The sequence below is a fragment of the Panulirus ornatus genome, chromosome 23, assembly GCF_036320965.1.
Source record: "Panulirus ornatus isolate Po-2019 chromosome 23, ASM3632096v1, whole genome shotgun sequence".
Lineage (NCBI taxonomy): Eukaryota > Metazoa > Arthropoda > Malacostraca > Decapoda > Palinuridae > Panulirus > Panulirus ornatus.
Genome location: NC_092246.1, coordinates 15889611 through 15913942, shown reverse-complemented (window position 1 = coordinate 15913942; position 24332 = coordinate 15889611). Strand labels below are relative to the sequence as shown.

Genomic DNA, 24332 nt, shown 5'->3' with positions numbered 1-24332 from the left:
TTGAAAAACATTTTATGTTAGAAATAGCAAGTTACTGGTGCATTAATATTTATTTCAGTTTATATGGAAATTATCATAGAAGGCGACTAGAGGGGACGGGAGCGGGGGGCCACAAATCCTCCCCTCCTTGTATTTTTTTTAACTTTCTAAAATGGGAAACAGAAGAAGGAGTCACGCGGGGAGTGCTCATCCTCCTCGAAGGATCAGACTGGGGTGTCTAAATGTGTGTGGATGTAACCAAGATGTGAAAAAAGGAGAGATAGGTAGTATGTTTGAGGAAAGGAACCTGGAGGTTTTGGCTCTGAGTGAAACGAAGCTCAAGGGTAAAGGGGAAGAGTGGTTTGGGAATGTCTTGGGAGTAAAGTCAGGGGTTAGTGAGAGGACAAGAGCGAGGGAAGGAGTAGCAGTACTCCTGAAACAGGAGTTGTGGGAGTATGTGATAGAATGTAAGAAAATAAATTCTCGATTAATATGGGTAAAACTGAAAGTTGATGGAGAGAGATGGGTGATTATTGGTGCATATGCACCTGGGCATGAGAAGAAAGATCATGAGAGGCAAGTGTTTTGGGAGCAGCTGAATGAGTGTGTTAGTGGTTTTGATGCACGAGACCGGGTTATAGTGATGGGTGATTTGAATGCAAAGGTGAGTAATGTGGCAGTTGAGGGAATAATTGGTATACATGGGGTGTTCAGTGTTGTAAATGGAAATGGTGAAGAGCTTGTAGATTTATGTGCTGAAAAAGGACTGGTGATTGGGAATACCTGGTTTAAAAAGCGAGATATACATTTTTTTTTTTTTTATACCTCGTCACTGTCTCCCGCGGTTGCGAGGTAGCGCAAGGAAACAGACGAAAGAAATGGCCCAACCCCCCCATACACATGTACATACACACGTCCACACACGCAAATATACATACCTACACAGCTTTCCATGGTTTACCCCGGACGCTTCACATGCCTTGATTCAATCCACTGACAGCACGTCAACCCCTGTATACCACATCGCTCCAATTCACTCTATTCCTTGCCCTCCTTTCACCCTCCTGCATGTTCAGGCCCCGATCACACAAAATCCTTTTCACTCCATCTTTCCACCTCCAATTTGGTCTCCCTCTTCTCCTCGTTCCCTCCACCTCCGACACATATATCCTCTTGGTCAATCTTTCCTCACTCATTCTCTCCATGTGCCCAAACCATTTCAAAACACCCCCTTCTGCTCTCTCAACCACGCTCTTTTTATTTCCACACATCTCTCTTACCCTTACCTTACTTACTCGATCAAACCACCTCACACCACACATTGTCCTCAAACATCTCATTTCCAGGATGGATGTGCTGGAAATGAGATGTTTGAGGACAATGTGTGGTGTGAGGTGGTTTGATCGAGTAAGTAACGTAAGGGTAAGAGAGATGTGTGGAAATAAAAAGAGCGTGGTTGAGAGGGCAGAAGGGGGTGTTTTGAAATGGTTTGGGCACATTGAGAGAATGAGTGAGGAAAGATTGACTAAGAGGATATATGTGTCGGAGGTGGAGGGAACGAGGAGAAGAGGGAGACCAAATTGGAGGTGGAAATTAAATTTTAGGGAGATATACATAAGTATACGTATGAAAGTAGGAGGGATGGCCAGAGAGCGTTATTGGATTACGTGTTAATTGACAGGCACGCGAAAGAGAGACTTTGGGATGTTAATGTGCTGAGAGGTGCAACTGGAGGGATGTCTGATCATTATCTTGTGGAGGCTAAGGTGAAGATTTGTATGGGTTTTCAGAAGAGTGAATGTTGGGGTGAAGAGGGTGGTGAGAGTAAGTGAGCTTGGGAAGGAGACTTGTGTGAGGAAGTACCAGGAGAGACTGAGTACAGAATGGAAAAAGGTGAGAACAATGGAAGTAAGGAGAGTGGGGGAGGAATTTAGGGAATCAGTGATGGATTGCGCAAAAGATGCTTGTGGCATGAGAAGAGTGGGAGGTGGGTTGATTAGAAAGGGTAGTGAGTGGTGGGATGAAGAAGTAAGATTATTAGTGAAAGAGAAGAGAGAGGCATTTCGACGATTTTTGCAGGGAAAAAATGCAATTGAGTGGGAGATGTATAAAAGAAAGAGACAGGAGGTCAAGAGAAAGATGCAAGAGGTGAAAAAGAGGGCAAATGAGAGTTGGGGTGAGAGAGTATCATTAAATTTTAGGGAGAATAAAAAGATGTTCTGGAAGGAGGTAAATAAAGTGCGTAAGACAAGGGAGCAAATGGGAACTTCAGTGAAGGGCGCAAATGGGGAGGTGATAACAAGTAGTGGTGATGTGAGAAAGAGATGGAGTGAGTATTTTGAAGGTTTGTTGAATGTGTTTGATGATAGAGTGGCAGATATAGGGTGTTTTGGTCGAGGTGGTGTGCAAAGTGAGAGGGTTAGGGAAAATGATTTGGTAAACAGAGAAGAGGGAGTAGAAGCTTTGCGGAAGATGAAAGCCGCAAGGCAGCAGGTTTGGATGGTATTGCAGTGGAATTTATTGAAAAAGGGGGTGACTGTATTATTGACTGGTTGGTAAGGTTATTTAATGTATGTATGACTCATGGTGAGGTGCCTGAGGATTGGCGGAATGCGTGCATAGTGCCATTGTACAAAGGCAAAGGGGATAAGAGTGAGTGCTCAAATTACAAAGGTATAAGTTTGTTGAGTATTTCAAGTAAATTATATGGGAGGGTATTGATTGAGAGGGTGAAGGCATGTACAGAGCATCAGATTGGGGAAGAGCAGTGTGGTTTCAGAAGTGGTAGAGGATGTGTGGATCAGGTGTTTGCTTTGAAGAATGTATGTGAGAAATACTTAGAAAAGCAAATGGATTTGTATGTAGCATTTATGGATCTGGAGAAGGCATATGATAGAGTTGATAGAGATGCTCTGTGGAAGGTATTAAGAATATATGGTGTGGGAGGCAAGTTGTTAGAAGAAGTGAAAAGTTTTTATCGAGGATGTAAGGCATGTGTACGTGTAGGAAGAGAGGAAAGTGATTGGTTCTCAGTGAATGTAGGTTTGCGGCAGGGGTGTGTGATGTCTCCATGGTTGTTTAATTTGTTTATGGATGGGGTTGTTGGGGAGGTGAATGCAAGAATTTTGGAAAGAGGGGCAAGTATGAAGTCTGTTGGGGATGAGAGAGCTTGGGAAGTGAGTCAGTTGTTGTTCGCTATTGATACAGCACTGATACAGATGCTTCACATGCCCTGGTTCAATCCATTGGCAGCACGTCGACCCCAGTATACCACATCGTTCCAATTCACTCTATTCCTTGCACACCTTTCACCCTCCTGCATATTCAGGCCCCGATCACTCAAAATCTTTTTCACTCCATCTTTCCACCTCCAATTTGGTCTCCCACTTCTCCTCGTTCCCTCCACCTCTGACACATATATCCTCTTGGTTAATCTTTCCTCACTCATTCTCTCCATGTGACCAAACCATTTCAAAACACCCTCTTCTGCTCTCTCAACCACATTCTTTTTATTTCCAAACATCTCCCTTACCCTTACATTACTTAATCAAACCACCTCACACCACATATTGTCCTCAAACATCTCATTTCCAGCACATCCACCTTCCTGCGCACAACTCTATCCATAGCCCACGCCTCGCAACCATACAACATTGTTGGAACCACTATTCCTTCAAACATATCCATTTTTGCTTTCCGAGATAATGTTCTCAACTTCCACACATTCTTCAAGGCTCCCAGAAGTTTTGCCCCCTCCCCCACCCTATGATTCACTTCTGCTTCCATGGTTCCATCCGCTGCCAGATCCACTCCCAGATATCTAAAACACTTTATTTCCTCCAGTTTTTCTCCATTCAAACTTACCTCCCAATTGACTTGACCCTTAACCCTACTGTACCTAATAACCTTGTTCTTATTCACATTTACTCTTAACTTTCTTCTTTCACACACTTTACCAAACTCAGTCACCAGCTTCTGCAGTTTTTCACATGAATCAGCCACCAGCGCTGTATTATCAGCGAACAACAACTGACTCACTTCCCAAGCTCTCTCATCCACAACAGACTGCATACTTGCCCCTCTTTCCAAAACTCTTGCATTCATCTCCCTAACAACCCCATAAATAAACAAATTAAACAACCATGGAGACATCACACACCCCTGCCGCAAAACTACATTCACTGAAAACCAATCACTTTCCTCTCTTCCTACACGTACACATGCCTTACATCCTCAATAAAAACTTTTCACTGCTTCTAACAACTTGCCTCCCACACCATATATTCTTAATACGTTCCACAAACCATATCTATCAACTCTATCACATGGCTTCTCCAGATCCATAAATGCTACATACAAATCCATTTGCTTTCCTAAGTATTTCTCGCATACATTCTTCAAAGCAAACACCTGATCCTCACATCCTCTACCACTTCTGAAACCACACTGCTCTTCCCCAATCTGATGCTCTGTACTTGCCTTCACCCTCTCAATCAATACCCTCCCATATAATTTACCAGGAATACTCAACAAACTTATACCTCTGTAATTTGAGCACTCACTCTTATCCCCTTTGCCTTTGTACAATGGCACTATGCAAGCATTCCGCCAATCCTCAGGCACCTCACCATGAGTCATACATACATTAAATAACATTACCAACCAGTCAACAATACAGTCATCCCCTTTTTTAATAAATTCCACTGCAATACCATCCAAACCTGCTGCCTTGCAGGCTTTCATCTTCCGCAAAGCTTTTACTACCTCTTCTCTGTTTACCAAATCATTTTCCTTAACCCTCTCACTTTGCACATCACCTCGACCAAAACACCCTATATCTGCCACTCTATCATCAAACACATTCAACAAACCTTCAAAATACTCACTCCATCTCCTTCTCACATCACCACTACTTGTTATCACCTTCCCATATGCCCCCTTCACTGAAGTTCCCATTTGCTCCCTTGTCTTACACACTTCATTCACCTCCTTCCAAAACATTTTTTATTCTCCCTAAAATTTAATAGTACTCTCTCACCCCAACCCTCATTTGCCCTCTTTTTCACCTCTTGCACCTTCCTCTTGACCTCCTGTCTCTTTGTTTTATACATCTCCCACTCATTTGTATTTTTTCCCTGCAAAAATCCTCCAAATGCCTCTCTCTTCTCTTTCACTAATAATTTTACTTCTTCATTCCACCACTCACTACCCTTTCTAATCAACCCACCTCCCACTCTTCTCATGCCACAAGCATCTTTTGCACAAGCCATCACTGCTTCCCTAAATACATCCCATTCCTCCCCCACTCCCCTTACCTCCTTTGTTCTCACCTTCTTCCATTCTGTACTTAGTCTCTCCTGGTACTTCCTCACACAAGTCTCCTTCCCAAGCTCACTTACTCTCACCACTCTCTTCACCCCAACATTCACTCTTCTTTTCTGGAAACCCCCACAAATCTTCACCTTTGCCTCCACAAGATAATGATCAGACATCCCTCCAGTTGCACCTCTCAGCACATTAACATCCAAAAGTCTCTCTTTCGCGCGCCTGTCAATTAACACGTAATTCAATAACGCTCTCTGGCCATCTCTCCTACTTACATACGTATACTTATGTATATCTCGCTTTTTAAACCAGGTATTCCCAATCACCAGTCCTTTTTCAGCACATAAATCTACAAACTCTTCACCATTTCGATTTACAACACTGAACACCCCATGCATACCAATTATTCCCTCAACTGCCACATTACTCACCTTTGCATTCAAATCACCCATCACTATAACCCGGTCTCGTGCATCAAAACCACTAACACACTCATTCAGCTGCTCCCAAAACACTTGCCTCTCATGATCTTTCTTCTCATGCCCAGGTGCATAAGCACCAATAATCACCCATTTCTCTCCATCAACTTTCAGTTTTACCCATATCAATCTGGAATTTACTTTCTTACACTATCATATACTCCCACAACTCCTGCTTCAAGAGTACTGCTACTCCTTCCCTTGCTCTTGTCCTCTCACTAACCCCTGACTTTACTCCCAAGACACTTCCAAACCACTCTACCCCTTTACCCTTGAGCTTCGTTTCACTCAGAGCCAAAACATCCAGGTTCCTTTCCTCAAACATACTACCTATCTCTCCTTTTTTCTCATCTTGGTTACATCCACACACATTCAGACACCCCAATCTGAGCCTTCGAGGAGGATGAGCACTCCCCGCGTGACTCCTTCTTCTGTTTCCCCCTCTAGAAAATTAAAATACAAGGAGGGGAGGGTTTCTGGCCCCCCGCTTCCATCCCCTTTAGTCGCCTTCTATGACACGTGAGGAATGTGTGGGAAGTATTTTTTCTCCCCTATCCCCAGGGATAATATCTTATTATTTATTTTGCTTTGTCACTGTCTCCCACGTTAGCGAGGTAGTGCAAGGAAACAGGCAAAAGAATGGCCCAAGCCACCCACATACACATGTATATATATACACGTCCACACACGCAAATATACATACCTATACATCTCAATGTACACATATATATACATACACAGACATATACATATATACACATGTACATAATTCATACTGTCTGCCTTTATTTATTCCCATCGCCACCTCGCAACACATGGAATAACAACCCCCTCCCCCCTCATGTGTACGCGCTAGCGCTAGGAAAAGACAAAAAAGGCCCCATTCGTTCACACTCAGTCTCTAGCTGTCATGTAATAATGCACCCAGGGATAATATATATATGGCATGAGAAGCGTGGGAGGTGGGTTAATTAGAAAGGGTAGTGAGTGGTGGGATGAAGAAGTAAGATTATTAGTGAAAGAGAAGAGAGAGGCATTTCGACGATTTTTGCAGGGAAAAAATGAAATTGAGTGGGAGATGTATAAAAGAAAGAGACAGGAGGTCAAGAGAAAGGTGCAAGAGGTGAAAAAGAGGGCAAATGAGAGTTGGGGTGAGAGAGTATCATTAAATTTTAGGGAGAATAAAAAGATGTTCTGGAAGGAGGTAAATAAAGTGCGTAAGACAAGGGAGCAAATGGGAACTTCAGTGAAGGGGGCTAATGGGGAGGTGATAACAAGTAGTCGTGATGTGAGAAGGAGATGGAGTGAGTATTTTGAAGGTTTGTTGAATGTGTTTGATGATAGAGTGGCAGATATAGGGTGTTTTGGTCGAGGTGGTGTGCAAAGTGAAAGGGTTAGGGAAAATGATTTGGTAAAAAGAGAAGAGGTAGTAAAAGCTTTGCGGAAGATGAAAGCCGGCAAGGCAGCAGGTTTGGATGGTATTGCAGTGGAATCTATTAAAAAAGGGGGTACTGTATTGTTGACTGGTTGGTAAGGTTATTTAATGTATGTATGACTCATGGTGAGGTGCCTGAGGATTGGCGAAATGCGTGCATAGTGCCAATGTACAAAGGCAAAGGGGATAAGAGTGAGTGCTCAAATTACAGAGGTATAAGTTTCTTGAGTATTCCTGGTAATTTATATGGGAGGGTATTGATTGAGAGGGTGAAGGCAAGTACAGAGCATCAGATTGGGGAAGAGCAGTGTGGTTTCAGAAGTGGTAGAGGATGTGTGGATCAGGTGTTTGCTTTGAAGAATGTATGTGAGAAATACTTAGAAAAGCAAATGGATTTGTATGTAGCATTTATGGATCTGGAGAAGGCATATGATAGAGTTGATAGAGATGCTCTGTGGAAGGTATTAAGAATATATGGTGTGGGGGGCAAGTTGTTAGAAGCAGTGAAAAGTTTATATCAAGGATGTAAGGCATGTGTACGTGTAGGAAGAGAGGAAAGTGATTGGTTCTCAGTAAATGTAAGTTTGCGGCAGGGGTGTGTGATATCTCCATGGTTGTTTAATTTGTTTATGGATGGGGTTGTTAGGGAGATGAATGCAAGAGTTTTGGAAAGAGGGACAAGTATGAAGTCTGTTGTTGATGAGAGAGCTTGGGAAGTGAGTCAGTTGTTGTTTGCTGATGATACAGCGCTGGTGGCTGATTCATGTGAGAAACTGCATAAGCTGGTGACTGAGTTTGGCAAAGTGTGTGAAAGAAGAAAGTTCAGAGTAAATGTGAACAAGAGCAAGGTTATTAGGTACAGTAGGGTTGAGGGTCAAGTGAATTGGGAGGTAAGTTTGAGTGGAGAAAAACTGGAGGAAGTAAAGTGTTTTAGATATCTGGGAGTGGATCTGGCAGCGGATGGAACCATGGAAGTGGAAGTGAATCATAGGGTGGGGGAGGGGGCGAAAATCCTGGGAGCCTTGAAGAATGTGTGGAAGTCGAGAACATTATCTTGGAAAGCAAAAATGGGTATGTTTGAAGGAATAGTGGTTCCAATAATGTTGTATGGTTGCAAGGCGTGGGCTATGGATAGAGTTGTGAGCAGGAGGGTGGATGTGCTGGAAATGAGATGTTTGAGGACAATGTGTGGTGTGAGGTGGTTTGATCGAGTAAGTGGTGTAAGGGTAAGAGAGATGTGTGGAAATAAAAAGAGCGTGGTTGAGAGAGCAGAAGAGGGTGTTTTGAAATGGTTTGGGCACATGGAGAGAATGAGTGAGAAAAGATTGACCAAGAGGATATATGTGTTGGAGGTGGAGGGAACGAGGAGAAGTGGGAGACCAAATTGGAGGTGGAAAGATGGAGTGAAAAAGATTTTGAGTGATCGGGGCCTGAACATGCAGAAGGGTGAAAGGCGGGCAAGGAATAGAGTGAATTGGATCGATGTGGTATACCGGGGTTGACGTGCTGTCAGTGGATTGAATCAGGGCATGTGAAGCGTCTGGGGTAAACCATGGAAAGTTCTGTGGGGCCTGGATGTGGAAAGGGAGCTGCGGTTTCGGGCATTATTGCATGACAGCTAGAGACTGAGTGTGAACAAATGGGGCCTTTGTTGTCTTTTCCTAGCGCTACCTCGCACACATGAGGGGGGAGGGGGATGGTATTCCATGTGTGGCGAGGTGGCGATGGGAATGAATAAAGGCAGACAGTGTGAATTGTGTGCGTGGGTATATATGTATGTGTCTGTGTGTGTATATATATGTGTACATTGAGATGTGTAGGTATGTATATTTGCGTGTGTGGATGTGTATGTATATACATGTGTATGGGGGTGGGTTGGGCCATTTCTTTCGTCTGTTTCCTTGCGCTACCTCGCAAACGCGGGAGACAGCGACAAAGCAAAATAAATAAATAAATAAATTAATGTGTGAGTGATTGGAGTTGGGGTCAAGAGACTTTACGGGATTATGTACTACCTGACAGGAATGCAAATAAGAGACTGTCGTATGTCAACATGATGAGAGGTGGGATGTCCTCTTGGGGCCAAGTGTGAAAATTTATGGTGGTTTTAGTACAACTGGAAAAACATGAACAGAAAGAAGGTGATGAACGAAAGTGTGCTTGGAAAAAAGACAGGTGCAGAGATACCAAGTGAGACTGAGTGACAAGCGGCATACACTAAAAGCAAATGAAACAAATGGAATGGGTGAGGAGTGGAAAGTATATGGGGAAGAAGATCTTATATAAGCAGGCAAAATTTGTGGCATGTGGGAGGTAGATTTGGGAATATGAAAAAATGTAGTGAGTAATGGGATGAAGAACTTGTTATTAATGAAAGAGTGAGAGGTAAAGGGGGGAAGGGGAAACCAAGGATGAGATGGATAGATGGAGCCAAAGAGGGTCTGGGTTACTGGGCTCTACAAATTTGGAAAGGTGTGAGGATTTTTCCCTATCAGGTTTAGTCACCTGTTCTTCATGCTTGTTAAAACAGGAATTGTATGAAATAAAAACAAAAAATTAAGATGACTACTGTCAATGAACTGAACCAGGGTATATGAAAAAGTCAGGATAACCATGAAGGAATAGTCTGTTAGCTTTGCTGTGGATGGTGGATTCTGGTTTCAGTGCATTATACATGACAACCAAAGATTATGTGTATGCAAATAAAGCATTGGTTCATCAGTCTCCTGACTAACTGCTAAGGTGGAAGAAGCAATTATGTAAATTCTTTATCAAACTTATTCATCATTTCCTGCATAATTAAGTGGCATCACAAACAGAATAAGAATGGTCTCATTTGCTCCCACCCTTTTTTTAGCTCTAATGTCTACTGCACTGAATCCAGACGCCCTATATCCTGACAAGCCCCACCGACCTTTCCCTGGTTCCCCTGACCATTCCACAAGCCAACATTTAGCTCTGACAGCACTGCCCCTTTTGTGCTACAATGCTTTAGTGCACTCCCCACACATACCTCACACCCTTCCACGTGTTCAGGCGTGAGTAACTCAAAGCATCTTTCCCTCCATCCTTTCAGTCTATCCTCAGTCTCCCTCTCCTCTTTGTTCCCTCCATTTCTGACATGTATACCTTCACTCATCCTCTTCACAAGTCCAAACCATTTCAGCAAACCCACTTCAGTTCTCCTAACCATACTCTCCTTACTATCTCATCTCTCTCCTACTGTTCTCAAGTATTTCATTGCCAACACATCCTCCTTGTTCTTTAGCACTTTGCAAACTCCTAAACTCAAACAGCAGCTTCTGTACAGCTGTGTCATCATCAAACAGCAACTAATTCACCTCTAATGTCCCCCCACCTCATGATATCACACATCCCTAAAGAAAACCCAACTTCACTCAGAACTACTCTACTCGCACAACCCTGCAGTTCTCTACACCTACCTGATGCCAGCCTTTCCACACAAAAAAACAAGAGAATATACAGGTGAGTACAATAAACTCTTTTATAATGTTTATTCAATAACAATTACAGTATTTTGTTTTCAATCTGTTATTAGTGCATACATGAAAACTTAACAGTACACACTCTTCATTAAAAGGGCAACTTTAGTGCCAGCTAGGTAAGGTGCCCACCTTTTACTATGGAAACCTATTTTTGTTTCATACTCAGTTCATTTTTACTGGCCTCTTCCAGAAACACAACTCTCGGTACAAATGAGAAACACCTGTATGCAGACTCCAATGCGGTCACATGGACATGGTTTAAACTTACCTCAGCAAGAGTTCTTGTACACTTCGGTCAGCAGGGGTAAGTAAACTCATCAATTCTGTTGCTGGACAGAAAAGTTCCATATGGTCAGATATATGGGCTTGCATTTGTGCAACATTCATGATGTTCCTAATCATCCTCTGGAATACTTGCATGGCATCACAGGATGTTAGGAGCATCTGGTCAAGTCCTATTCCAAATGGAAGCTCTCCATGAAGTTCTTTACCAGTGAGGTGTCGGCCCTGGTTGAATGCATCTATGTATTCATAGTCGTCTGTACTGTTTAACAATAAAAAAAGTGGAATCAATATCAACCATTGTGTTTTACTGAAAAAATGACATGTCGTGCATATGAATAGTGCATACATTTTCATCCACTAGTGTATAACAGTCTCATCCACAACTGGGAAGAGATGGAAGCCCATAAATGCATTACCCAGCCTGAAATGTGCATCCTGACATTAATGACTTCACTTCAGTTGGTCTGATCTCACACCAAGTGAAACTGTCATACATCACAAAATATACATACACCAACTTGGGTGACAATCAAATTACCCTAACAAGAAATACATTATAAAATATTAAATTACCCAAACTAGAAATACATTATACAATGTGTTATGGATGCATATGCCTGAAAGCATAAACACATAATGCACCATGCATGTGTTGCACGAGTGCAAAAACATATAAAAAAAAAGCACTAATGTATGGGTACCTCTGGTGGCCTACAGAGGTGAAGGATAATAATGGAGAGAGATACAGTTTAACAATAAATATCATAAAGTGAAAGAGTTCTGGGATATACTACAGAGTCTCAAGATAAAAAGGAAATTGCAGACAGCCAGCACATCAAATATACAGGAGGGGAAGGAATGAGTACTGCAAAGTAAGAAGGGAGGAGCAGAGATACTTTGAAAAAAAAAAAAAAAAAAAGATCATTCTGAAAAGAGCAAGAGCCAATCTAAAAATTTTCCAAAAATTCATCAGGAACACATTCTTAGTTACAGAGTGGCTAATCAGGCTAGGGAAACTGGAGGGAAGAATTCTTGAGGATGATAAGGACTTATGTGAAGAGCTTAACAATTTAAAAGGGCTTTCACTGTGGAGGACTTAAATGTACTAGCAATACCAAAGTGGAAGGGGGATGAAGTCTTGGAACACATATTAAGAGAAAAAAATGACAAACAGGCTATCAAAACAACTCATCCCATAAAAGGCTCAAGGCCCTGATGAAGTCTACCTGCACATGCTGAAAGAATGTGTGGAGGTAGACCACTTGAAATATTGTTCAATAAATCATTATCAAAGAGGGAACTTCCAAAGGTGTAGATAAGGGTAATGTTTTGACTATTTAGAAAGGTGATCAGGACACTGCACTGAACTATAAGTCAATCTAGCTAACATGTGTGGTTTGTAAAAATTTTAAAAAGATAATCAGAGTAAATAAATGAATATTTGCCATAGAGAAGCTTTCTAACAAGGACATAACACAATTTCAGGGAAAGAAGGTCATGCTTAACCAATCCTCTTGACTTCTATGACAGGGCAAACTTCATCTTTGATCAAAGAGAGGGACGGATAGACTGTGTGTTGTTCTTCATTTGCTAAAAAGCCTTTACAATGTTCTTCGCTGGAATCTGATAAGAAAGTTATATCCACAGGCAGTAGTAACTGGTGGGCTCATTTCACAGTATAAAAGACAATGTTACTGGAAGGGGGTAAAGAACACAGGAAAAAGATGCATCCTCAAAATGGGCTGGAGTTACAATTGGGGTACCACTGCTGTTCATGGTGTACTTTACTGACTTGCTTGATGTACTGGAATCATATCTAAACATGCTTGCAGATGATGCCAAAGTCATGGAAAAAATATCTATTGCCAGAGATACACAATATGAGAATTGTGAGATGTAATCAGGCGTATGGAAGAGCCCATGTTCAGTAAGTCATTTACTACATATGTCAGACTAAAACTGGATTATGTTTTCTAAGTCTGGTCACCACATCTAAAAAAAGAAAACCACACAAGTATACCATGTGAATTAAGAAAAATGAACCATACTGAGACATTGAGGGTTACAATCCTCTCCACCATGGAGGAGAGGTGAGAAAGGAGGGGGGCCTGATAACAGCCTTCAAGGTTCTAAATCAGTTCTAAATCAACTGGACGATACTAAAAGTGAACAGTTCTTCAAGAAGTGCAGCACCATAGTAACCATCTCCCTTACAAAAATCTATAGTTAGGAGAGATGTTAAGAAGCACTGGTTTAGTGTTACGTTGGTGGATGGTTGGAATAAACCAACCAATAGGACAGTGAATGATGGCATAGAAATTTTGGGAGATGGGGCTCCAAGAATGTAGATATCTTTCCCTCCACTATACAAACAGGTAATCAATTTTTTTTTTACACAAAGGTAAAGTGCAAAGGGGAATGAAAAAGGGTAAAGAAGACCAGGAACATTCACTAAACTACAATTCGGTCTTAATGACAAGTGGTATTAAGGTTTTGGAAATAAGTGGAAAGCAAACAAATGACTCTCCAAATATGAGAAATTACCTACGAGAGAGAGACAGCATACTTTTAAGGAAAGGATGTCACATGTAACACACCACTTAGATTTTTATGAGAAAGTGTGTCACTGACAAAAGGCAAGGCAGAAATTTCTAGATTGTTTGTATATGAAAAGCCAGAAAGTATTTTGCACTATAATGCATGCAAGGTTGATTAAGAAGCAGGATCAACACGAAGGAATAATGTGGAAACTCCTTTGGTGGACTCCTACCTGAATATGTTTGCAGATGATGTAAAGGTTATGAGTGAGTGAAAGGTGCACAGGATTGCATCACCTTACAAGAGAACCTTGACAAACTCAAAAGTTGATCTGATACATGACAGATAAAGTTTAGCCTGAGTAGAGTTTAATGGGGATGAGTCACACTGAAATAAAGTCTTGATATGATTACCATCAAACAAGAAACAAGCTGCAGGAATCCGAGTGTCTTTCTAAATAATATTTTCACCTAAGAATCTAACCTGTGCAAACTCTGTCTAACCCTAGGTATTTTCTTTCACTGAACAATACATTCAAAGACAGTTATCAGTAATGTATTCCATAGAAATGACACACAAACCTTCCACTAAGATGTCCATTTAATAAATCTTGCTATGCTTGTTTTTCACGTCACTTATACTTTTATTCTTAAAATTTGCATTGGTAGCCAAAATATCACACACAAAGTTACTTCAACATTCAAGCGTTGCTGATGGGTGTGTGGCATTTAACATCATGGGATCATCATTTTTTTTCAATCCATGCTCCATTTCCCATGTAAGTCAGGTAGCAACAAGAACAGATGGCTGACCCTTACAGGAATTTCTTGACTCCTTGCTCTGCTTCCTGTTTTAAAAAGGAATACAGAAAGGGAGGATTTCCAGCCACCTGCTCCTACCCCTTTCAACTGCCTTCTATGACATGCAAGGAACACATGGACAGTATTCTTTGTCCCCTATCCCCAGGGGTAGAAACTTATTTTCAATACATCATAGTCTTTAGGAAAAAGAGCTTTTAAACAACACTTACCCAGGAATTTTCCATCTCATGAGAAAGTGGGACGGATAGTTGACAGGTTCCAAGAAAAGGCCTAGACGGTGACACACGGCCATGTATACAATGCTTAGAGTGATCGGTATTCCTGTTTTTGAGCTAAGTACTTCATTTATGAGAGAATTTTTGAGGCAGTAATAATCTTCACTGTTTCCAGCCATTTTCATCTAAAAAAAAAGATATATTATGATATGTAATGTAACTGTCAAACTCTAAAAAAAAAAAAAAAAAAAAAAAGCATTACAGGTCTGAGCATTTTCTAGGTTTAAAGTTATAGGAACTTATTTAACTTACTGGCTCTTGTTAACAGCGTAACTAAAACAAGTTCTCAATAACAGAATAAAAGAAGTGTAAAAGGTCATGATCTGTGTAAATATTACATATCCTTCCTTTCTAACCAAGGATGTTTAAGACTATATACTTTTGCAGAATGGTGCATGAACCAGTTTTGCACATATATGAGACATGTTATGAAAAATACTGTTTGCCTGTCCCTCTATCTGTAAATCTATATATTCAAATGTCGTTAGTCTGGCTTTCAAAACCTTGGCAAGTCCCATAAACTAGAACATAGAAGGGTGTTCAGTGAAGTTGCACCTGTATTTGCAAAATCTGCTCTTCTTTTTAAAGCTCAGGCACTGCCTACGAATTCACACTCCGTTCAGCTCTCTGAATCATCCTGTGCTTATTACCATACCTCTCTCTTAGACTGTCATATCTTAGCCACCTTTAATAAGCATTCAATCTGAGCAGATTTAAGATAATGATGATAGAAGAAAGTGAAAGATGACCTGCATATGATTATCAAGCTGGAGAAAAGACTGTGTCTGAGAAGGACTTGGGAGTTGAAGACATTCCTGATCTGTCACCAGAGTCCCACACATTAGAGAAAAGTTAAGAGGACAAAATGTCTGCTAGAAAATCTAAATTAGCTTCCAAGTATAAGGATAAGGAAATAATTACCAAGCTGTTCATAACTTACATAATTCAAAACTACAATTTTTCTTTATCATACTTTGTCGCTGTCTCCCACGTTAGCGAGGTAGTGCAAGGAAACAGACGAAAGAATGGCCCAACCCACCCACATACACTGGTATATACATACAAGTCCACACACGCAAATATACATACCTATAAATCTCAACATAAACATATATATATGCACACACAGACATATACATATATATACACATGTATATAATTCATACTAACTGCCTTTATTCATTCCCGTTGCCACCCTGCCACACATGAAATGACAACCCCTTCCCCCTGTATGTGCGCGAGGTAGCGCTAGGAAAAGACAACAAAGGCCACTTTCATTCACACTCAGACTCTAGCTGTCATGTATAATACACCAAAGCCACAGCTCCCTTTCCACATCCACACAAAAACTTTCCATGGTTTACCCCAGATGCTTTATACGCCCTGGTTCAATCCACTGACAGCACGTTGACCCCGGTATACCACATCGTTCCAATTCACTCTATTCCTTGCACGCATTTCACCCTCCTGCATGTTCAGGCCCCAATCACTCAAAATCTTTTTCACTCCACCTTTCCACCTCCAATTTGGTCTCCCACTTCTCCTCATTCCTCCACCTCTGACACATATATCCTCTATGTCAGTCTTTCCTCACTCATTCTCTCTATGTGACTAAACCATTTCAAAACACCCTCTTCTGCTCTCTCAACCACACTCTTTTTATTACCACACAAATTTGGTTACCACAACTAAAGAGGCACAAAGAGCTAACAGAGAAGTGCAACAAAAATGGCACCAGAATAAAGAGAGGTGAGTTACAGGGGAAGGCTATAGACTTTAAATTTGCCCACCAACAATGAGACAATCATAAACTTGAAGATTATATAACAAAATGATGTAGCCAGAAAACAGTTCCTAGACAGATGCAAGAATAGAGAAACCAGAGGACATAACATGAAATCAATTTTCTTTTATACTATTTGCCATTTCCCACATTAGTGAGGTAGCATTAAGAACAGAGGACTGAGCTTTTGAGGGAATATCCTCACTTGCCCCCCCCCCCCCTTCCCTTTTACTCACCTTCTATGACACGCAGGGAATACGTGGGAAATATTCTTTCTCCCCTATCCCCAGGGATAATGAAATCAATCTATCTATGTATATATCTGATGCCCCTTCCCTTTGGGAACTCCCTCAAGGGAGTGGCCACAGCAAGAGTCTCCCTAACTCATTAACTCCTGTACTGCTTCTTTGCCTTTAATGCCTTGCCCTTAAAAACCACTGGCAGAGGGCAACTCTGGTGCAGTGTTTTCAGTGGCTCCTATCTAGATCTGGTGCAGTGTTTTCAGTGGCTCCTACCTAATGTTCTTGCCTAATGTTACAACCTACTACTTCTACCTAATGCTCCAGTTAAGGCTCCTCTGTACTATATCTACCTAATGTTTCTACCTAAAGCTCCAGTCTAATGTTCTTACCTAATACCTCTATCTATCTAATGCTCAAACAATGTTGCCAAAAAGGTAGGGTTTGCACAAAGTGCTTATCACAAGAAAACCTAGAGTTGCAAAGAATGAGAAGTGTGAGTTAAGCACTGTGAAGTGTTATTTGTGACAAAAAGAAATTGTATGTCTGTAGACAGAATAAAAGCAACCCATGTATGGGTGAGGCAGAAGGAAAAGACAGCTACCTGGGTGAAAAGAATGCAATTTGACAACCTCTGAAGGGCTGGCTCATTATGCAGCCATCACTAACCCCCCAATACCCAGGTGGGTAGTGCTGGTAACATACCTCCCTGGTCAGTGGCTGCCTACCAACTACTACCTACAAACATGAAAGCAAGAAATTGGTTCAAAAATATGTAAAGAAGTACTTTTATAGTATAATTAAGAGTGGTAGATAAATAAAATAATATGCTGAGGACATAAGTAACACAATGGTATACATGAACTTAAAGAGTTGAAGGAGTTGTATGGTAGTAAAGGATGCTCAAGAGATTGGGCTCCTCTGATACAAAACTCCCTCCCCATACAATACAAATGAGTAATTGTTTAAAAAGTTTTATTAGCTTTAATGATATTTCCTTCACCGCAATGAAACTTATTCAATTTGTCTTATACTTATTATAACTGAGATCATTCAGTGCCATAAACCAAATTTTAGAAGCAAACATTAATCATTTCAAGATTTGAGTTAACACTGGCCACACTATGGTCCTAACTACAATAACTGAGCACCTTCATAGCTTAATAAGTTACTGAACATTTTCTTTGTATCTTTTGGCCCCTGATCCATAATCCCTATCTACCACATAAGCATTTGTCATAAATCAAATCAAACTGTGTTTATGCACCCCTCAGTGGTCCTTAATACTGTGATAATGCACAACTCTGTTGTGTACACATGTTATGGACTGGATTCTCTAAATAAACTTACTTGATCAAACAGCACATGATTAATGCACTTAAAGAGTTGTTTACATCTGGTTGGTGTCCACAGGGATTCTTGCAAGATGTGGTCATATGTAATTAATGCAGCATAAAGCCCTGGGTGGTCTGGGTGACTGACACGCAACTTGTTGCGACATTCTTCTGCTATGCCATCAATTTCACTTATCATCTGTAACAACCAGCTTCACATTATTACACTAAATCAAATCAAAGATCATTTCTCCTTCAGAAAAACCGAACCTCTGTCAAGCTTCTTAATATGTTACATGATATTCCTCACACTGTTACAAATCATGACTTATACACAAGCGAGATGCCATCTGGTAGTCAAAGAAAGTAAAATGTTTCTTGAGCTTGAAATGTTGCCCTTTTGTTACAATGTCAGTTAACAATTAGGTATATCAAATGCCTCAAATAGGACTGGAAACTTTTACAACCTAAATGTCACATATTTCTTCTTTTACAATGTATCTTCTACATTGTTTATGTCCTGTGATACCTTTTATATATTTGCAAAACATTTACTTTATATCTGTGGAAAAGAAAGTCTTGAAGAATGACAATCTTTTTCTCCAATGTACAGTCCAGTGAGATACAAAGGAATCTCCCATATCTCTGGAGACAGATGCCAATAACCCCAAACTTCTGCCCTAGCTTCAGGAACATGGTTATTCTCAAACCAATCCAGGCATATTTCATATGCAATCTATTCACATTTACTGGCCCTATACACAGGGAAACTGACTCACTTTAAAGGCCCTAGAATCCTGACTTTTACCAATAACTGTCTATTACACTTTGTCGCTGTCTCTTGCATTAGCGAGGAAGCGCAAGGAAACAGACGAAAGAAAGGCCCAACCCACCCACATACACATGTACATACATACATGCCCACACACGCACATATACATACCTATACATTTCAATGTATACATACATATACATACACAGACATATACATATATACACATGTACAAATTCATACTTGCTGCCTTCATCCATTCCCGTCACCACCCCTGAAATGGCACCCCCCTCCCCCACCGCGCGTGAGAGGTAGTGCTAGGAAAAGACAACAAAGGCCCAATTTGTTCACACTCACTCTCTAGCTGTCATGTATAATGCACCCAAACCACAGCTCCCTTGCCACATCCAGGCCCCACAAAACTTTCCATGGTTTACCCCAGATGCTTCACATGCCCTGGTTCAATCCAATGACTAATAACCACAAGTCTGCATCAAAACACTTGCAATTTGCCGTGGAGCTTTCAAGAACTTAAAGTCAGATGAGAGCATGAGTAAGCAGATAAAAGTCCTGGTATGAGGAATTTCTCTATGCTTATACACTGAGCATCAAAATAATTAGTCTCAAACATTCCATTCTGGACAGCATGATACAAGATTGTCTAACTGTAGCAGAAGAAAGCAAAGAAGCAATAGGTAGAAGAGCTTGAACAGTCTCCTTTCTTGGGGAAGGGTAGGACCAAAGTTTACTTCCAAAGAAAAGTGTGGGTTTTCAAGGAGAGGTGAAACAGGCAACCAAGGGTAAAAGCTAGCTCAGAGGCAAACTCCTGTAATACAAAAAGGAGGAAAGACATCTGGGCCATATATAATGCATCTGTATCTTCATACATCCTGAAATTTGTTTCAGACACCATTTCTTGAAAGGGAAACTCAAAAACACAAGGTGATATAAAACTCATTTTACCTTCTTGATGCTAACATCTTCATGTGGTTGGAACCATCTAGCCATAAGCATTGCCCCAATCTCCAAAGATTGACGAGATTTTGGTCGAGACAGGAACTCTTCCCACTCTTGTGTGCACACTCCTTGGTGCACATGACTCATAACTTTTAAGGCATAGTACTTCTCCGTCAAATTTTCATATCTGTGAATAGCAAATGAATTAGAAATGTGATATGGAACTAAACTGGGTATTTCTATTTTACATTAGTTTTAAAACAAATGTGCACTTTGTCAATACAGATTAATTCCCGGGGGTTGTAATGTGCTCTTGATAAGGTGTTTATTGAATAAAGAAATGAATTCTTAAAATATCAGAAAATCACATGAATGTAACATGCATTCACAAGGAACATACAAAATCAACGAGACACATTCTATCTTCCAACTACATGAACAGGTTACTCTCACTCATGTTTTAAAGTATGTAAGCACTTGTATCTATGTTAATATAAAACTGGATATATTCATGCAATATTATAGAGGATGAAGTCCAATCAATAGGAATAAAGCAAAGTATTTATAATAGATAATATTCTTTCTCCCCTATCCCTGGGGATAGGGGAGAAAGAATACTTCCCAAGCATTCCTCATGTGTCGTAGAAGGTGACTAAAGGGGACGGGACTGGGGGGGGCGAGAAACCCTCCCCTCCTTGTATTTTAACTTTCTAAAAGGGGAAACAGAAGAAGGAGTCACACGGGGAGTGCTCATCCTCCCCGAAGGCTCAGACTGGGGTGTCTAAATCTGCGTGGATGTAACCAAGATGAGAAAAAAGGTGAGATAGGTAGTATGTTTGAGGAGAGGAACCTGGATCTTTTGGCTCTGAGTGAAACGAAGCTAAAGGGTAAAGGGGAAGAGTGGTTTGGAAATGTCTTGGGAGTAAAGTCAGGGGTTAGTGAGAGGACAAGAGCAAGGGAAGGAGTAGCACTACTCCTGAAACAGGAGCTGTGGGAGTATGTGACAGAGTGTAAGAAAGTAAACTCTAGATTGATATGGGTAAAACTGAAAGTGGATGGAGAGAGATGGGTGATTATTGGTGCATATGCACCTGGGCATGAGAAAAAAGATCATGAGAGGCAAATGTTTTGGGAGCAGCTGAATGAGTGTGTTAGTGGTTTTGATGCACAAGACCGGGTTATAGTGATGGGTGATTTGAATGCAAAGGTGAGTAATGTGGCAGTTGAGGGAATAATTGGTATACATGGGGTGTTCAGTGTTGTAAATGGAAATGGTGAAGAGCTTGTAGATTTATGTGCTGAAAAAGGACTGGTGATTTGGAATACCTGGTTTAAAAAGCAAGATATACATAAGTATTCGTATGTAAGTAGGAGTGATGGCCAGGGAACGTTATCGGATTACGTGTTAATTGATAGGCGCGCGAAAGAGAGACTTTTGGATGTTAATGTGCTGAGAGGTGCAACTGGAGGGATGTCTGATCATTATCTTGTGGAGGCTAAGGTGAAGATTTGTAGGTGTTTTCAGAAAAGAAGAGAGAATGTTGGGGTGAAGAGAGTGGTGAGAGTAAGTGAGCTTGGGAAGGAGACTTGTGAGAGGAAGTACCAGGAGAGACTGAGTACAGAATGGAAAAAGGTGAGAACAAAGGACGTAAGGGGAGTGGGGGAGGAATGGGATGTATTTAGGGAATCAGTGATGGATTGCGCAAAAGATGCTTGTGGCATGAGAAGTGTGGAAGGTGCGTTGATTAGAAAAGGTAGTGAGTGGTGGGATGAAGAAGTAAGATTATTAGTGAAAGAGAAGAGAGAGGCATTTGGACGATTTTTGCAGGGAAAAAATGCAAATGAGTGGGAGATGTATAAAAGAAAGAGGCAGGAGGTCAAGAGAAAGGTGCAAGAGTTGAAAAAGGGGGCAAATGAGAGTTGGGGAGAGAAAGTATCATTAAATTTCAGGGAGATAAAAAGATGTTTTGGAAGGAGGTAAATAAAATGCGTAAGACAAGGGAGCAAATGGGAACTTCACTGAAGGGGGCTAATGGGGAGGTGATAACAAGTAGTGGTGATGTGAGAAGGAGATGGAGTGAGTATTTTGAAGGTTTGTTGAATGTGTTTGATGATAGAGTGGCAGATATAGGGTGTTTTGGTCGAGGTGGTGTGCAAAGTGAGAGGGTTAGGGAAAATGATTTGGTAAACAGAGAAGAGGTAGTAAAAGCTTTGCAGAAGATGAAAGCCAGCAAGGCAGCAGGTTTGGATGGTATTGCAGTGAAATTTATAAAAAAAAAAAAAGGGGGTGACTGTATTGTTGACTGGTTGGTAAGGTTATTTAATGTATGTATGATTCATGGTGAGGTGCCCGAGGATTGGCGGAATGCTTGCATAGTGCCATTGTACAAAGGCAAAGGGGATAAGAGTGAGTGCTCAAATTACAGAGGTATAAGTTTGTTGAGTATTCCTGGTAAATTATATGGGAGGGTATTGATTGAGAGGGTGAAGGCATGTACAGAGCATCAAATTGGGGAAGAGCAGTGTGGTTTCAGAAGTGGTAGAGGATGTGTGGATCAGGTGTTCGCTTTGAAGAATGTTTGTGAGAAATACTTAGAAAAGCAAATGGATTTGTATGTAGCATTTATGGATTTGGAGAAGGCATATGATAGAGTTGATAGAGATGCTCTGTGGAAGGTATTAAGAATATATGGTGTGGGAGGCAAGTTGGTAGAAGCAGTGAAAAGCTTTTATCGAGGATGTAAGGCATGTGCACGTGTAGGAAGAGAGGAAAGTGATTGGTTCTCAGTGAATGTAGGTTTGCGGCAGGGGTGTGTGATGTCTCCATGGTTGTTTAATTTGTTTATGGATGGGGTTGTTAGGGAGGTGAATGCAAGAGTTTTAGAAAGAGAGGCAAGTATGCAGTCTGTTGTGGATGAGAGAGCTTGGGAGGTGAGTCAGTTGTTGTTCGCTGATGATACAGCGCTGGTGGCTGATTCATGTGAGAAACTGTAGAAGCTGGTGACTGAGTTCGGTAAAGTTTGTGAAAGAAGAAAGTTAAGAGTAAATGTGAATAAGAGCAAGGTTATTAGGTACAGTAAGGTTGAGGGTCAAGTCAATTGGGAGGTAAGTTTGAATGGAGAAAAACTGGAGGAAGTAAAGTGTTTTATATATCTGGGAGTGGATCTGGCAGTGGATGGAACCATGGAAGCGGAAGTGAATCATAGGGTGGGGGAGGGGGCGAAAATTCTGGGAGCCTTGAAGAATGTTTGGAAGTCGAGAACATTATCTCGGAAAGCAAAAGTGGGTATGTTTGAAGGAATAGTGGTTCCAACAATGTTGTATGGTTGCGAGGCATGGGTTCTGGATAGAGTTGTGCCTAGGAGGGTGGATGTGCTGGAAATGAGATGTTTGAGGACAATATGTGGTGTGAGGTGGTTTGATCGAGTAAGTAATGTAAGGGTAAGAGAGATGTGTGGAAATAAAAAGAGTGTGGTTGAGAGAGCAGAAGAGGGTGTTTTGAAATGGTTTGGGCACATGGAGAGAATGAGTGAGGAAAGATTGACCAAGAGGATATATGTGTCAGAGGTGGAGGGAACGAGGAGAAGTGGGAGACCAAATTGGAGGTGGAAAGATGGAGTGAAAAAGATTTTGAGTGATCGGGGCCTGAACATGCAGGAGGGTGAAAGGCGTGCAAGGAATAGAGTGAATTGGAACGATGTGGTATACCGGGGTCGACGTGCTGTCAATGGATTGAACCAGGGTATGTGAAGCATCTGGGGTAAACCATGGAAAGTTGTGTGGGGCCTGGATGTGGAAAGGGAGCTGTGGTTTCGGTGCATTATTACATGACAGCTAGAGACGGTGTGAATGAATGGGGCCTTTGTTGTCTTTTCCTAGCATTACCTCGCACACATGAGGGGGGAGGGGGTTGTTATTCCATGTGTGGCGGGTTGGCGATGGGAATAAATAAATAAATGTATATGTCTGTGTGTGTATATATATGTGTACATTGAGATGTATAGGTATGTATATTTGTGTGTGGACGTGTATGTATACACGTGTATGTGGGTGGGTTGGACCATTCTTTCGTCTGTTTCATTGCGCTACCTCGCTAACGCGGGAGACAGCAACAAAGCAAAATAAATAAATAAATGAATAATTATTAATGTACATATGCAACACAGAACAGCGTATGTGAGAAAATGTGTCCAGAAATATTTCCCAAGGATATATGTCCACCATTCTATAACATTAGATTTAAGATATGGTTGGCTTCATTTAATTTTACATATACTAAAACTTCAGGAATGGATTTAACATGTTGACCAAGGAGCCCTTGTACATTTCAGTGAGGCTATAAATATTTTTCCTGTTCTCTTTTGAACAGATAATATCTATATTTCTCTCTATTTTTGAAGTCAGTTTTTATTCTCTCTTTTGTGGGGAAAATCAATTTAACCAACACAATAAATGTTCTGAGATTAATAGGGAGTTTACTGTACTATAAATCTATAATTAAAGTTTTTTCGATATCTCCATGTAATTTTTCTTCACCAATTTCTTTACTGTACACTATGATGATGTTCTTTGGAGTACTTAGTTCTTTAACAGCTGTATTTCAC

At 41.0% G+C, this 24332-nt stretch overlaps 1 protein-coding gene across 4 annotated transcripts in view; it reads right to left on the bottom strand.

Annotated features, from left to right (window-relative positions):
* The window catches only part of LOC139756821 (F-box only protein 21-like), a 150379-nt gene that overhangs the window by 37810 nt on the left and 88237 nt on the right, over window positions 1-24332 (bottom strand). For 2 of the 4 annotated variants that reach the window (XM_071676639.1, XM_071676640.1), the window contains exons 5-8: window positions 19735-19917; window positions 18016-18198; window positions 14578-14768; window positions 10993-11268 (exon numbers count right to left, since the gene is read on the bottom strand). In XM_071676639.1, coding sequence (XP_071532740.1) covers window positions 10993-11268; window positions 14578-14768; window positions 18016-18198; window positions 19735-19917 — 833 coding nt within the window. The remainder of the gene's footprint in view (window positions 1-10992; window positions 11269-14577; window positions 14769-18015; window positions 18199-19734; window positions 19918-24332) is intronic. The other 2 variants (XM_071676641.1, XM_071676642.1) reach the window with 1 other exon arrangement.